This window comes from Sesamum indicum, linkage group LG1, assembly GCF_000512975.1.
Source record: "Sesamum indicum cultivar Zhongzhi No. 13 linkage group LG1, S_indicum_v1.0, whole genome shotgun sequence".
Lineage (NCBI taxonomy): Eukaryota > Viridiplantae > Streptophyta > Magnoliopsida > Lamiales > Pedaliaceae > Sesamum > Sesamum indicum.
The window spans coordinates 13625210-13637529 of record NC_026145.1 but is presented as its reverse complement, the minus strand read 5'-3'; the positions used below and the strand labels follow the sequence as shown (position 1 = coordinate 13637529).

The following is a 12320-nucleotide window of genomic DNA, read 5'->3' as shown; positions in this document are numbered from 1 at the left end:
TGTAATTACTTTACATGAGTCGAGAAATCGCAACGGCACCTCATAATCTAACAAGTCATTTTAAAAACCTCCATGTTCAAGTAGTCAAGATTAACAAACCTGATGTAATATCCATACAACAATGCCAGCAAACTCCACGATGCCTATATATCTGTCGATCCAACTGGCATCTTCAGGTGCTCTGACGTCTACGACTGGTGCGCTCAGTATTTTGTGCTGGGCCAGTAACTTGACGGCGTGCGCCAGACTCGTGTCGGAGCTTATCTCAACAACTGTGCAAAATTGCATAGCATGAGGCTGAGAAATGTGAGTGATTCTCCACCAAAATGAAATTACTTAAAGAACGATGCAGGAAAGAAAGGCAATATGACCTATCAAGCTAACTCTACAGACATCATAACACTATGAGTCAAATTCATACAAGTGTATTATAAATGACATCCAGTGCAGCCATGAGATGTGTATACAATATATCTCCGGACAGCAGACGGAGAATCACGGCATCATGTGGTCTATGTCAATATGTGTATAATACAAACTCAAGATTTTGATTCCAAGTAATAAAATCCTGAAGATGATCTGTTTCAGGATTTATTTCCATGAAAATCAGCCACCATCTTCGCTGTTTAGTATTTACCTATATCTTATAACTGAAGAAGACAGAAACACAAGCACCACCCCAGTTGTAATACTACAAGTATGGTGATTTTCTCTATCATCACAAAAAGATTGCAGATAGTTTCCCTTAGAATAAAACCATTGAATCAACAATTTACCACAACAATCCACCCCTATAAAAAATATTAAATGATTCTTTTCTGTAAAGTTTAAACTTTTAAATGAGGTGGTCATTTAACAATAATACCAGAGCCAAGTTAAACAAGAAGTGAGCTTGGGTTGGAATCTCATAGTCACGCATTTAGGAAAGCAAAAGTTCTACAGGAGAGGTCTGACAAAAAGGATATTGCCTGCATGTGAGAGGGCGTGTCACAGATATTAGATACTAAATGATTCCATTATGTACCAGCATAAGCTTAATTATTAAATATTTAATGATTTTCCTTTCGAACAGTCTAAACTTTTAGATCGAGTGATCTTTCATCAACCCCTAATTTGAAAATGTTATCCAATTCTTCTTCTTGATCCGTCAGTATTATCTTACCAAGCTTTTCCAAAGTAACAATCAATCATATCAACCATTTCATCAAGCTAATCATCACAGATAGATTAGATACAATCCAAGATTCTTAAGTAAAGCATAAATATATTATAACCAGCATAAAGAAGCAAACACACTTAAACCCAATCACATATTATAGCCCAGCTCAAAATCAAGAACTAGAATCAAACAGTATACTCATCCCCAGTAAAATTCATTTACACAGCACCACATCAGATCAACTGATAAAAATGGGAAAAATGCAATTTAGGCCCATGTGATATTGTAAATGCGCAAATTTACCCTTTTAAAAAAAATTAGTAATTTATCCCTTGTGTTTTTTAAAATTAAACCCAATAAAAAAATAAATTTACCCTGGGAGGAAGGAGCAGGGGGAAAGGCAGAGACAGGAATACTCTCAAAACAAGCATTAAGCTTCTCGGTTGGGCTCAGCTGAGACCCCTGTACATCCCACAAATCCTCTACCTGCATTCCCAACTTCACTCCTGGGCTCGTCGGTGTTTCACCTTCTTCCACCGCCACCGTCATCATCTCTAGACGATTCATTCTCCCCTCACTCACACTCTCCTCTCTCTCTCTCTCTCTCTCTCTCTATTTATATATATATATGTATATCAATACGTATGTATATATTTTCACACAGTACACACACTTCCGATCAATTAAAAGTTTCAACCAGAAAAAATCAAACTGCTGGAAATGACAAAAGTTGGGCAACTTGTAAAATGGTGAAACTTTCTTGAAAAAAATTGGTGGGCAAACAGCAACCATGGTTCTGAACAGCGTATGTATACAGGGGTGGTTTTCTTATGATACGAGATGATGCAACGTAATACTACGGTCCGGGATTTTTGATGTTGATGTTGCCCCATTGACGATTCATCTGCTGACGCTTGTCGGAGAGTAGCCATAGCCCTCCCAGTCAAAGGTGAGGATGCTGAAATTCGGATCATGCTTTGGCTGTCAGCCATGAGAGCTCTACTTTCAAGCTTTACACCCTAATCCGTTTCTATTAGCAGATTTCTTTCTTGTACTAAAAATAGAATAAGGCTCATTAATAATTAATAACCCCAAAATATTGCACTTTTTTTAATTAATAAAATTTCTTTGATGTCAAATAAATTGGAATAACTTTTAATCTTGGTTTCTTGTAGTGAAATATAGAATGCAGTTGAAATTAGATTCATTAGAATTACCGTGTTAAAAATACATAGCCACACAAAAATCCATCGTCACACTCATTGTTGAAGCCTGCTGTGGCTAAATTTTAGAAAATTCCATCGTCACCTCATGTAATTTGGTGTAATTCACGCACTTTTTCTTTATTTTTTTTATTTATTTAAGTTTTAATTAAAAATTTATATTTATAACTTTATTTAAAAACTATTGAATCTAATTGAATCTAAAATCTAAATTCAACTAATCAAATCAATGGCTAGATTCTTTTCAATTCGAATTAAGGGTCTAGATTTAAAATTTATATAATATATATTTATTTAATTATATATATATATAATATTTATATATAAGATAAAAAAATTTATATACATATATAGGGGGGGAGGGGGGGTTAGCGACAACGAGGGCTGGAGGGGAAGGTCGGCAATGGGAGGGAGGAAAGGGGAGGGAGGACAATGGGATTAGGGGAACAAAGAGGGCACCAGAAAATGGGGAGGGAAAAGCTGACAGCAGGAGGCACTAGGAAAAAAATTATTATTAGTTATAATTTTAATGGCTATAAATTAAAAATTATGACCAATAATTATTATTGATTATGATTAAATAAAATTAATATAAAAATATAATTTTTTCTTCATAAAAAAATTATTTATCATAATTAAGAGTCATTTTTAAAAATCATGCATAATTGTAAGAGGAGCGCGCGCACTACACCCCTCTCAGGAGGTAAATTGCTTTTAAAAAGTTTTGAAGTTATTTTGCTATTCTTTTATTGGGGTAACTGACAAATACCCCATATTATAAGGGGTTGCTTATATTTTGTCTTTATAATTATCAATGAAAAAAATTATGCACAAAATTAGCATAATGCAAAAACAATCACAAAAAGAAATTATTATCACTAGGGCGTCACTACATATATCACTAATCGCTTTTAATGACTATTTCATCCCATTTTTCTCACTAACTCTTAATAAGCTTTACAAAATAATTACGACTATTAAAACTACAAAATTCATTATTGAGACAAAATACAACCATATGGTTATTTAGAGATATATATAGTTTTAAAGGAAAATATAGTAAATGCTAGTTTCAATTACGAGTACCACTCCTTTATTTCCCTCCCGTAAACAACATAAAGCATATTCTTTTTTTTAAGTGAAAACGATAAACTATTATATTTTAAATGAATCAAGTACAAATATTAATATATAATATTTGTATCTAATCATTATGACAATCATATATATCAAATAATTATAATTAGTCAACAACTACTATTAATGTAGAATAATATGTTGATGGTGTTTGGACTCATAATCTTATAGTTATAAAACCTCAACTTCGCCAATTCAACTATACTCATCAACAATTGCATAATATTATTGAAAATGACATTTGGTGTTGCATAGTTGAATTGAATATGATAAAAAATAATTGGGAATTAAAATTCATACAAAACCCTATTTTCAAAAATTATGAATCCCAATTAAAAATATTTAAAACCAAATACAATTAATTGGATCCGAGCCATATATAAATCCTAAGTCACATTAATTATGTCCCACCAACATTATCTAACTCACACGACCCCAAAAATCAAGTCCGGACTTGACTAAGTCAATTCTCATAAAGTAATTCGACCAACTATATATCAACCAATGTGGACATCATTTTCGATCGTGTACTACATCTACCAAAATTTCAAAACAGAAAAACATTTACACTTTGAAAACTATTCAGATTAAAAATTGTAATTGTGAGGGTTATTGTATTTTACCCTCTGTTATTATAAATATATTCATCTTTTCTTACATTATAAGTTTAAAAATTATAAAAATTAACCAACACAAAAATTTAAATTTCAACTACGATTAATTAATATTTATCATGGTTGTTAACTACATACAATTAATGTTCTGGCTTCAGTTCCAAAAACAACCACTAATTGCTAGTCATTGCGCAATCGTATAAGTTAATTAGTACTGGAATTTTCTTTTATAAGAAAGTTTTTTTTTTCTATTATTATTTTCACAAAAATTCTTTTGTATTTAATTCGAATATATAAATATATATAGTGACTACTGACTACAAGTATGTGCATACCTAAAGTAGAAGTAGATACAGAGATGTGGAGTGGACGACTACTTCAACTGCACTCTTTTTGGGCTCCCACTGAATCAGTTGCGCAAAACGGCGCCGAATTCATGAGATGAAATGCGACAATCGCTTTCTGTAAATGATTGGATTACGTTTTCCTCTCAGCCGAAACAATTTAAGATCAGCGGAGTTCGGCCACAAACTGATAAAAACGTGTTTGAAATAGCGAACCACTGCGTCCCCCCCTCCGTCCTATCCTCAGTTATTATGTGTTAGACAATCAATGATTGAGGAGTTGGATGGTTGGGTAGGGTGCCCAACCTGAGCTGAGCAAGAAAAATCCGAATTTTCGTCTTGAGCAGACATGTTGCTTTTAATGGGAATGGGGGAGGGGAATTTGGTCTTTTCCACAGTACACTTGATATATATGTATATAACAATAAAAAAAAATATATAATTTTAATCCTGTAATTTATGAGGATATTATCTCATACAATTGATTTTCACAATTTAATCCTATAATTTGAAAATTTTGACAAATTTAATCAATTAGTCGGAAAAATGCATGTGACTTGCACATAAAACCCAATTAAATTTTAGTTCTGTAATTTAAGGGGTATTGGAATTTTTAGTCCTATAACTTAGGAGAGTCGGCATTTTTGCCTTCACGAATTTATTTGCAGGACTAAAATTGCCGAAATTATAAAATTATAAGACAAAATTGCAAAAATCAATTCGTACATAGTTAAAAATGGCACCCATAAATTACAGGACTAAAAAGTTATAATTTTTCCAATCATAATCATATATCTAGTTTATTATATAGAAATCATAATTTATGTTCATTACTAAAAGCAAATGATTATATTAATTAACCAAAGTGCATGCTTCCCACATTTTATGACTGCAAAAGGAGAAATATAATTGAATATATATATATAAATGTACAACATTCTTGCATGCGCAAAAATTAATGATACTTTGGTGTGTAAGATTGTACACATGATCAACTTAATTATTTTTTATTATCATCCCTTTGACTATATATACTTTAATTCAATTTAAATTCATATGAAAAGGTGCACGTCATGGCCGGTCCGATTCTAGAAATAATATTTTTCCACACGTACATGAAAAGATATATATGTAAGTGGTTAATCTCTTCAATTTAGATTTATATTATTATTATTATTATTATTAAAGAACAATCGACATCAAACGTTGGCATCAAGATGCAGTTTATGTCAAATGGTACGACCAAATCTCTTTAGTTAGATAGCCACCTAGAATTGACTTCTTTCAACTTTTGCCAATATTTTTAAACGACAGTTATTTTGTGTTCACAATACATTTGTTTTTATGCTCAACAAAAGCTTTAAATGGCCGTGTAATTTTATTTGGAATAATTGTATTTACAGACCGTGATATATATATATGATTTGTTTATATGAATTATTTATATTTATTAAATAATTACACATATTGATCTATAAACATCAACATCATTTATCTATATTATTTTTATTATGTGAAAAATTATACATACACTTCCTAAAAAATGTCAACATCGTTGTACAATTTTAATGTTATGGGTGCTTTTTATAATTATACAAAATATAGAATAATTTGTATAAACGTATCATAAATGTGATTATCTCCTTAAGTTATACATATGACATTAATGTTCAACTACTACGTACATATAACAATACAAGAAAAATTATTATTTTCTACGCTATAATTCATTATTGGTTAAAAATATTGGTGAATCATATTATCAATTATAATCAAACAAAAATTATAATATTTTTACGATAGTTAATCAATATTTTTCATAGCTTCTTTGATCAAAATATTTTTCATAATTTTTTAATTGTAACTAATACTGACTGCATATACAAAAACAATAGTTAATAGCTGCATGCGCAACTATAGGCTTAAAAATATTTTTGGTCCTATAATTTTGGTACTTTGGTATTTTTATCATTTATAATTTAGGATTGCAAAAAAGTCTTGTAACTTTTGATATTTTGTTATTTTGGTTGTTCTGATGCTGGATTTTGTAAAAATTGCTAGATTACATTATGTGCACCTCATATGGTTCTTTTAAACTGGGGCCATATTTTGATTGATTCACTTATATCAGCATGGACGGAAATTTAAAAAAAAAATATAATGTGGTACATGATTTAATATTTTTGTAAACTTCGGCATCGGAAGGATCAAAACTGTGAAATGTCAAAAAGTTATATTATTTTGCAACTTATAGGAAGATAAATGTTAAAAAAAATACCAAAATCGCGAGAGACAAATCCTCAAAATTATAAAATATAAAAAAGTCACAAGATTATTTGATAACCCTAAAAAAATAAATGACAAATTCACAATTATAATATATATATATATCTATGCCCACATTTTGTTAAATTAGTGGTCCTCAATCCACATGAATTTATGGTATTAAAAGATCTTTTGTACAAGTCAAAAGAGAATCTTGGTTGATTCCACATACTCATTAAAGAAAAATGTCCAAACATTTTATCAATTTATTATTGTACTCAACCATTAGATTAGTGGTATCATGCTGGCCCCAGTTCGCTTTTCCCCTTCACGAAACGTGACTTTGAAAACCCTCTCCTTACCTCATATGTGAGTCACTGTGTGCTGATCTCTTCCACTCTCTCTCTATATATAGATGATGTTCAGACCCTCTCCTCTTCACTCAAAACCTTTCCCAATTCTTGTCTGCATTTTACATCTCTCTCTCTCTCTCTCTCTTTCCAAACATGGATTTCTCCCTCCTCTCTGTGATCACTTTAGGATTTCTGATCTTATCTCTGCTATCTTCATCATCGCTGTTTTCCAATAAAATGCATCTTAAACTCAGAAAATTTGTCTTCTATTGTTGTCCAAGCATTGGTTGCCTCATGGCCTTCTACAAGAATCGCCGCCGCTTGTTGGATTGGTACACTGAGCTGTTGTCACAATCGGAGACGCAGACGATCGTTGTGCACCGCCTCGGTGCTCCAAGAACGATCGTCACTGCAAATCCGGATAATGTTGAGTATATTTTGAAAACCAATTTCGCCAACTTTCCAAAGGGAAAACCCTTTACTGAATTGCTGGGGGATTTTCTGGGTCTCGGGATTTTCAACGTTGATGGTGAGAAGTGGAGCATCCAGCGCAAGTTAGCCAGCCACGAGTTCACTGCCAAGTCTTTGAGGGAATTCGTGGTAAAAGTTCTTGAAGATGAAGTGGAGAGTAGATTGATTCCCATTCTCGATGATGCTGCGGAAAATGACAGGATCATAGACATGCAGGAGGTGTTGAGGAGGTTTGCTTTTGATACTATTTGCAAGGTATCACTTGGGATGGACCCTCTGTGTTTGGACCTTTCCCGGCCTCCTCCGCCTCTCGCGGCAGCGTTTGACGCCGCTTCAGAGATCTCCGCCATGCGCGGGACAGCGCCGGTCTTTGCTGTGTGGAAACTGAAGAGAGCTTTGAATGTGGGCTTGGAGAAAGAGCTGAAAGAGGCTGTGAAGCTTGTTCATGGCTGCGTTGATGAGATGATTAGGTCCAAGAAAGGAACGATGGGTGGGAATAGCGGCGGCGATCTTCTGTCGAGGTTCTTGGAATCTGGGCTTGATGATGAGATGGTGAGGGATATGGTGATAAGTTTTCTGATGGCGGGAAGGGACACCACCTCCTCCGCATTGACGTGGTTGTTCTGGCTGCTGACGGGCCACCGGGGAATTGAAAAACAGGTGGTGGACGAGATTACATCTATGAAGAATGGCGGGGAACAACTGGGCTTCGATGATCTGAAAGGATTGAACTTTATCAAGGCTTGTTTGTGTGAATCCATGAGGCTTTATCCGCCGGTGGTGTGGGACTCCAAGCATGCGGTGAAAGACGACGTTTTGCCGGACGGAACACCGGTTTACAGAGGAAACCGGGTCACGTATTTCCAATACGGAATGGGAAGGATGGAGGAGGTGTGGGGTAAGGACCGGCTGGAGTTTAGACCAGAGCGTTGGCTGGACGAGAGTGGAATGGTGAAAATGGTGAGCCCGTACAAATTTGCAGTGTTTCAGGCCGGTCCAAGAGTGTGCCTTGGGAAAGAAATGGCTTTCATCCAAATGAAATATGTGGTGGCATCGGTTCTGCGCCGGTTTGAACAATCTAAATTTTGATCATTTAAATTTAATTTATAATTTTAAAAAACTTAAAATATCAAATATGCAGGGAATTACCTTGATTGGGCTAATTATAATTAAATAAATCCTGCCCAACTAAGGATTATATTAATCCTCTATTTTAATTTTATACTTTTCTTTATTTCGTATATATGGCGTATACAAAACGTGTATAAAATGTATTTATTAAAATATTAAATACGAAGTATGTTATCTATAATATATTTATAAAAATAATACAAAAAATAAAACACAATCCAGAAAGTGTGTCGACCCGCCGTCTCCGCTTGCTTTCCGTAAAACCGTGTCAGTGATATTTGAAATGTCACTTTTATCTCCAACCGCAGTTCGGTTTTCCCCGCTAGGAACACGTGACTTTAAAAACCTTCTGTCTCATATGCGAGTCAGTGTATGCTGCGCTCTCTCTCTCTCTCTCTCTCTATATATATATATATTTCTGATCACACCCTCTTCTCTTCACTCAAAATCTCTCTAAATTCTTGTCTGCATTTTAACCTAAATCTCTCTCTCTCTCTCTCTCTCATTCCAACCATGGTTTTCTCTCTCCTTCTGTCTGTGATAACTTTAGGGTCTTTGATCTTATCTCTGTTATCTTCGTTATCGTTGTTTTTCAATAAACTACATCTTAAAATCAGAAAATTTGCGCTGTATTCTTGTCCAAGCATTGGCTGCCTCATTGCTTTCTACAAGAATCGCCGCCGCTTGTTGGATTGGTACACTGAGCTGTTATCGCAGTCGGAGACGCAGACGATCGTCGTGCACCGCCTCGGTGCTCCAAGAACGATCGTCACAGCAAATCCGGACAACGTTGAGTATATTTTGAAAACCAATTTCGCCAACTTTCCGAAGGGAAAACCCTTTACTGAATTGCTGGGGGATTTTCTGGGCCTAGGGATTTTCAACGTTGATGGTGAGAAGTGGAGCATCCAGCGCAAGTTAGCCAGCCACGAGTTCAGTGCCAAGTCTTTGAGGGAATTCGTGGTCAAAGTTCTTGAAGATGAAGTGGAGAGTAGATTGATTCCCATTCTTGATGATGCTGCGGAAAATGACAGGATCATAGACATGCAGGAGGTGTTGAGGAGATTTGCTTTTGATACTATTTGCAAGGTCTCACTTGGGATGGACCCTCTGTGTTTGGACCTTGCCCGGCCTCCCCCGCCTCTCGCTTCCGCATTCGACGCCGCTTCCGCTATCTCTGCCATGCGCGGGACGGCACCGGTCTTTGCTGTGTGGAAACTGAAGAGAACTTTGAATGTGGGCTTGGAGAAAGAGCTGAAAGAGGCTGTGAAGCTTGTTCATGGCTGCGTTGATGAGATGATTAGGTCCAAGAAAGGAACGATGGGTGGGAATAGCGGCGGCGATCTTCTGTCGAGGTTCTTGGAATCTGGGCTTGATGATGAGATGGTGAGGGATATGGTGATAAGTTTTCTGATGGCGGGAAGGGACACCACCTCGGCAGCCGTGACGTGGTTGTTCTGGCTGCTGACGGGCCACCGGGGAATTGAAAAACAGGTGGTGGACGAGATTACATCTATGAAGAATGGCGGGGAACAACTGGGCTTCGATGATCTGAAAGGATTGAACTTTATCAAGGCTTGTTTGTGTGATGACATGAGGCTTTATCCGCCGGTGGTGTGGGACTCCAAGCATGCGGTGAAAGACGACGTTTTGCCGGACGGAACACCGGTTTACAGAGGAAACCGGGTCACGTATTTTCAATACGGAATGGGAAGGATGGAGGAGGTGTGGGGTAAGGACCGGCTGGAGTTTAGACCAGAGCGTTGGCTGGACGAGAGTGGAATGGTGAAAATGGTGAGCCCGTACAAATTTGCAGTGTTTCAGGCCGGTCCAAGAGTGTGCCTTGGGAAAGAAATGGCTTTCATCCAAATGAAATATGTGGTGGCATCGGTTCTGCGCCGGTTTGAACTCCACCCAGTTCGATCAGAGCCACCGGTTTTCGTTCCTCTGCTCACCGCTTATATGGGCGGTGGGTTCAATGTTAGGGTTCAGCGGAGAGGGCAGCAGTGAAGAAAGTGATGTATGGTTAGGTTCAATTGATCCGTTGTGGATTTTGTTCTTGTTTCTTTTTTTTTTTCTTTATATTTTTCTTTTATTTTTTGATTGACTTATTATTGCTCTATAACGAATTAAAAAAAATAGTTTTATAACTAAATTATTTTTATAGGTCTTCAACGATAATTTTAAATAATATAGATTATCAGTGATAATTTTATTTGTTCATTAGCTTAATGTTGCTTTTAAAATCAATTTTTTTTATAATTATTAAGTCATTTTCTTATAATAATTGCATTCACTACAAGAAAATAGCTCAATAGCTACAAAAAAATTTGATGCTAAAGTTTCATCTAATGCAAGTAAAATTTTTGTTACTAATCTTACATTAAATATATTATGAATAATTCGTTGCTAAACTTTTTAGCAAGTAAACTTTCGTTGCTAAATATTAACAAGTAAATTCTTGCATTAAATAACTTGATTTAACAACGAAAATTTTACTTGCTAATTACGTGAACACTAATTTTTTTCATTACTATCAAACTATCATATGTGTTATTAATGAATATCAATAGCAAAAAAAAAAAATAATAACGTGTAGGACTTTTTAAGTCAAAATTACCTGTAGCAATTGCAGCGCTCCACCAATTGCCGCTTTGCCTTTTGTGCTGGCATTGCACAATTCGCGATATAAAAATGCCAGCACAGCACTCCCCCAACTGTAGTTCGGTTTCTATACTATATCTTCTAATTTTGAAAGATATAGTAATGAGACATAGTTACCTGAGGAATCTGGGCACATCAATCCCCCAAATAAAAGTAATGCAACGGCACGTGCGTACTGGACGACGACAGCCTGGGGAGTATTATATGTAATTTCGACCGCCGACAAATGAGATGTAATTGCCGATGTCTGTAATCTCGAGCCCTTCAACACATTTGCATCCGGGCTAAAGCCTATGTAAGTCAGGCAATATTCTTGCCATTGTTGTGTTGTGCGGTCGAAATCAATTCCAGTCACCGGCTCGCCGTCTATTGGGAGTGCCCAAATTATTTGTACATCTTGTAGGGTAATTGTGGCTTCCCCTACACGGAAATGGAAGGTGTGCGTCTCCGATCGCCACCTCTCCACTAATGCAGTGATGAGGTGTTGATTTAATTGAAGGCGTCCGCACCTATAAACTCCATAAAATCCTATTTGGTGTAGGATTTCTTGTACACGCTCGGACATATTATTTTGGTTAAAGTAGCTCCAAAAGGTACCATCCGCACGCCGTGAAATGAGTACGGCGTCTAGGTCACCATCTGGAATATCGTCAGACCTATGTTGGGCTTGTTGAGATAATACAGTACTATCACGAGGACCGTAGACTGATCGTCTATCCATTTTTGTGGAAAAAAAAAATTGAAGACAAACTCACGGTATAAGATGAAGGTGGGTGAAAATTCTTGCTGGTGGATGAAGTGAATTTCCACCCACCTTCATCCGTCCAATTTATAATGGGGGATGAGGGTGGGGGGAAATATTAATTTTAAAAAAAAAAAAATTTAAAAAATTTAAAGGCTGGCCGCGGTCAGCCTTTGATTAAGGCTGGCCAGCGCCAGCCTTAGTCAAAGGCTGGCGC

The 12320-nt window shown here is 36.0% G+C and overlaps 4 protein-coding genes across 4 annotated transcripts in view; 2 read left to right on the top strand and 2 right to left on the bottom strand.

Annotated features, from left to right (window-relative positions):
- Positions 1-2185, bottom strand: part of LOC105166202 (SNF1-related protein kinase regulatory subunit gamma-1) — a 5111-nt gene extending 2926 nt beyond the window's left edge. Inside the window, exons 1-2 of the mRNA XM_011085469.2 lie at positions 1534-2185; positions 100-272 (exon numbers count right to left, since the gene is read on the bottom strand). Of these exons, the coding sequence (XP_011083771.1) occupies positions 100-272; positions 1534-1726 (366 nt within the window). The 5' untranslated portion in view covers positions 1727-2185. The remainder of the gene's footprint in view (positions 1-99; positions 273-1533) is intronic.
- LOC105166954 (cytochrome P450 94B3-like) lies at positions 7172-8741 on the top strand. Its single transcript, XM_011086483.2, has one exon. The coding sequence runs from the start codon at positions 7249-7251 to the stop codon at positions 8653-8655; it is 1407 nt and encodes a 468-aa protein (XP_011084785.1). The 5' UTR covers positions 7172-7248; the 3' UTR covers positions 8656-8741.
- LOC105166192 (cytochrome P450 94B3) lies at positions 8942-10840 on the top strand. Its single transcript, XM_011085456.2, has one exon. The coding sequence runs from the start codon at positions 9070-9072 to the stop codon at positions 10705-10707; it is 1638 nt and encodes a 545-aa protein (XP_011083758.1). The 5' UTR covers positions 8942-9069; the 3' UTR covers positions 10708-10840.
- On the bottom strand, positions 11314-12082 carry LOC110012164 (serine/threonine-protein phosphatase 7 long form homolog). The gene is made up of 2 exons (XM_020694888.1): positions 11479-12082; positions 11314-11363 (listed from the first exon to the last, which is right to left on the bottom strand). Exons 1-2 carry the CDS (start codon positions 12080-12082, stop codon positions 11314-11316), a joined length of 654 nt encoding a protein of 217 aa, XP_020550547.1.

Excerpts from the sequence above, each read along its gene's own strand:
- LOC105166954 (XM_011086483.2), top strand. The coding sequence starts at position 7,249 with ATGGATTTCTCCCTCCTCTCTGTGATCACTTTAGGATTTCTGATCTTA.
- LOC105166192 (XM_011085456.2), top strand. The coding sequence starts at position 9,070 with ATGCTGCGCTCTCTCTCTCTCTCTCTCTCTATATATATATATATTTCT.
- LOC110012164 (XM_020694888.1), bottom strand. The coding sequence starts at position 12,082 with ATGGATAGACGATCAGTCTACGGTCCTCGTGATAGTACTGTATTATCT. Across the intron at positions 11,364-11,478 it reads GATGTGCCCAGATTCCTCAG|CACAAAAGGCAAAGCGGCAA; the intron begins GTAACTATGTCT and ends GTGCAATGCCAG.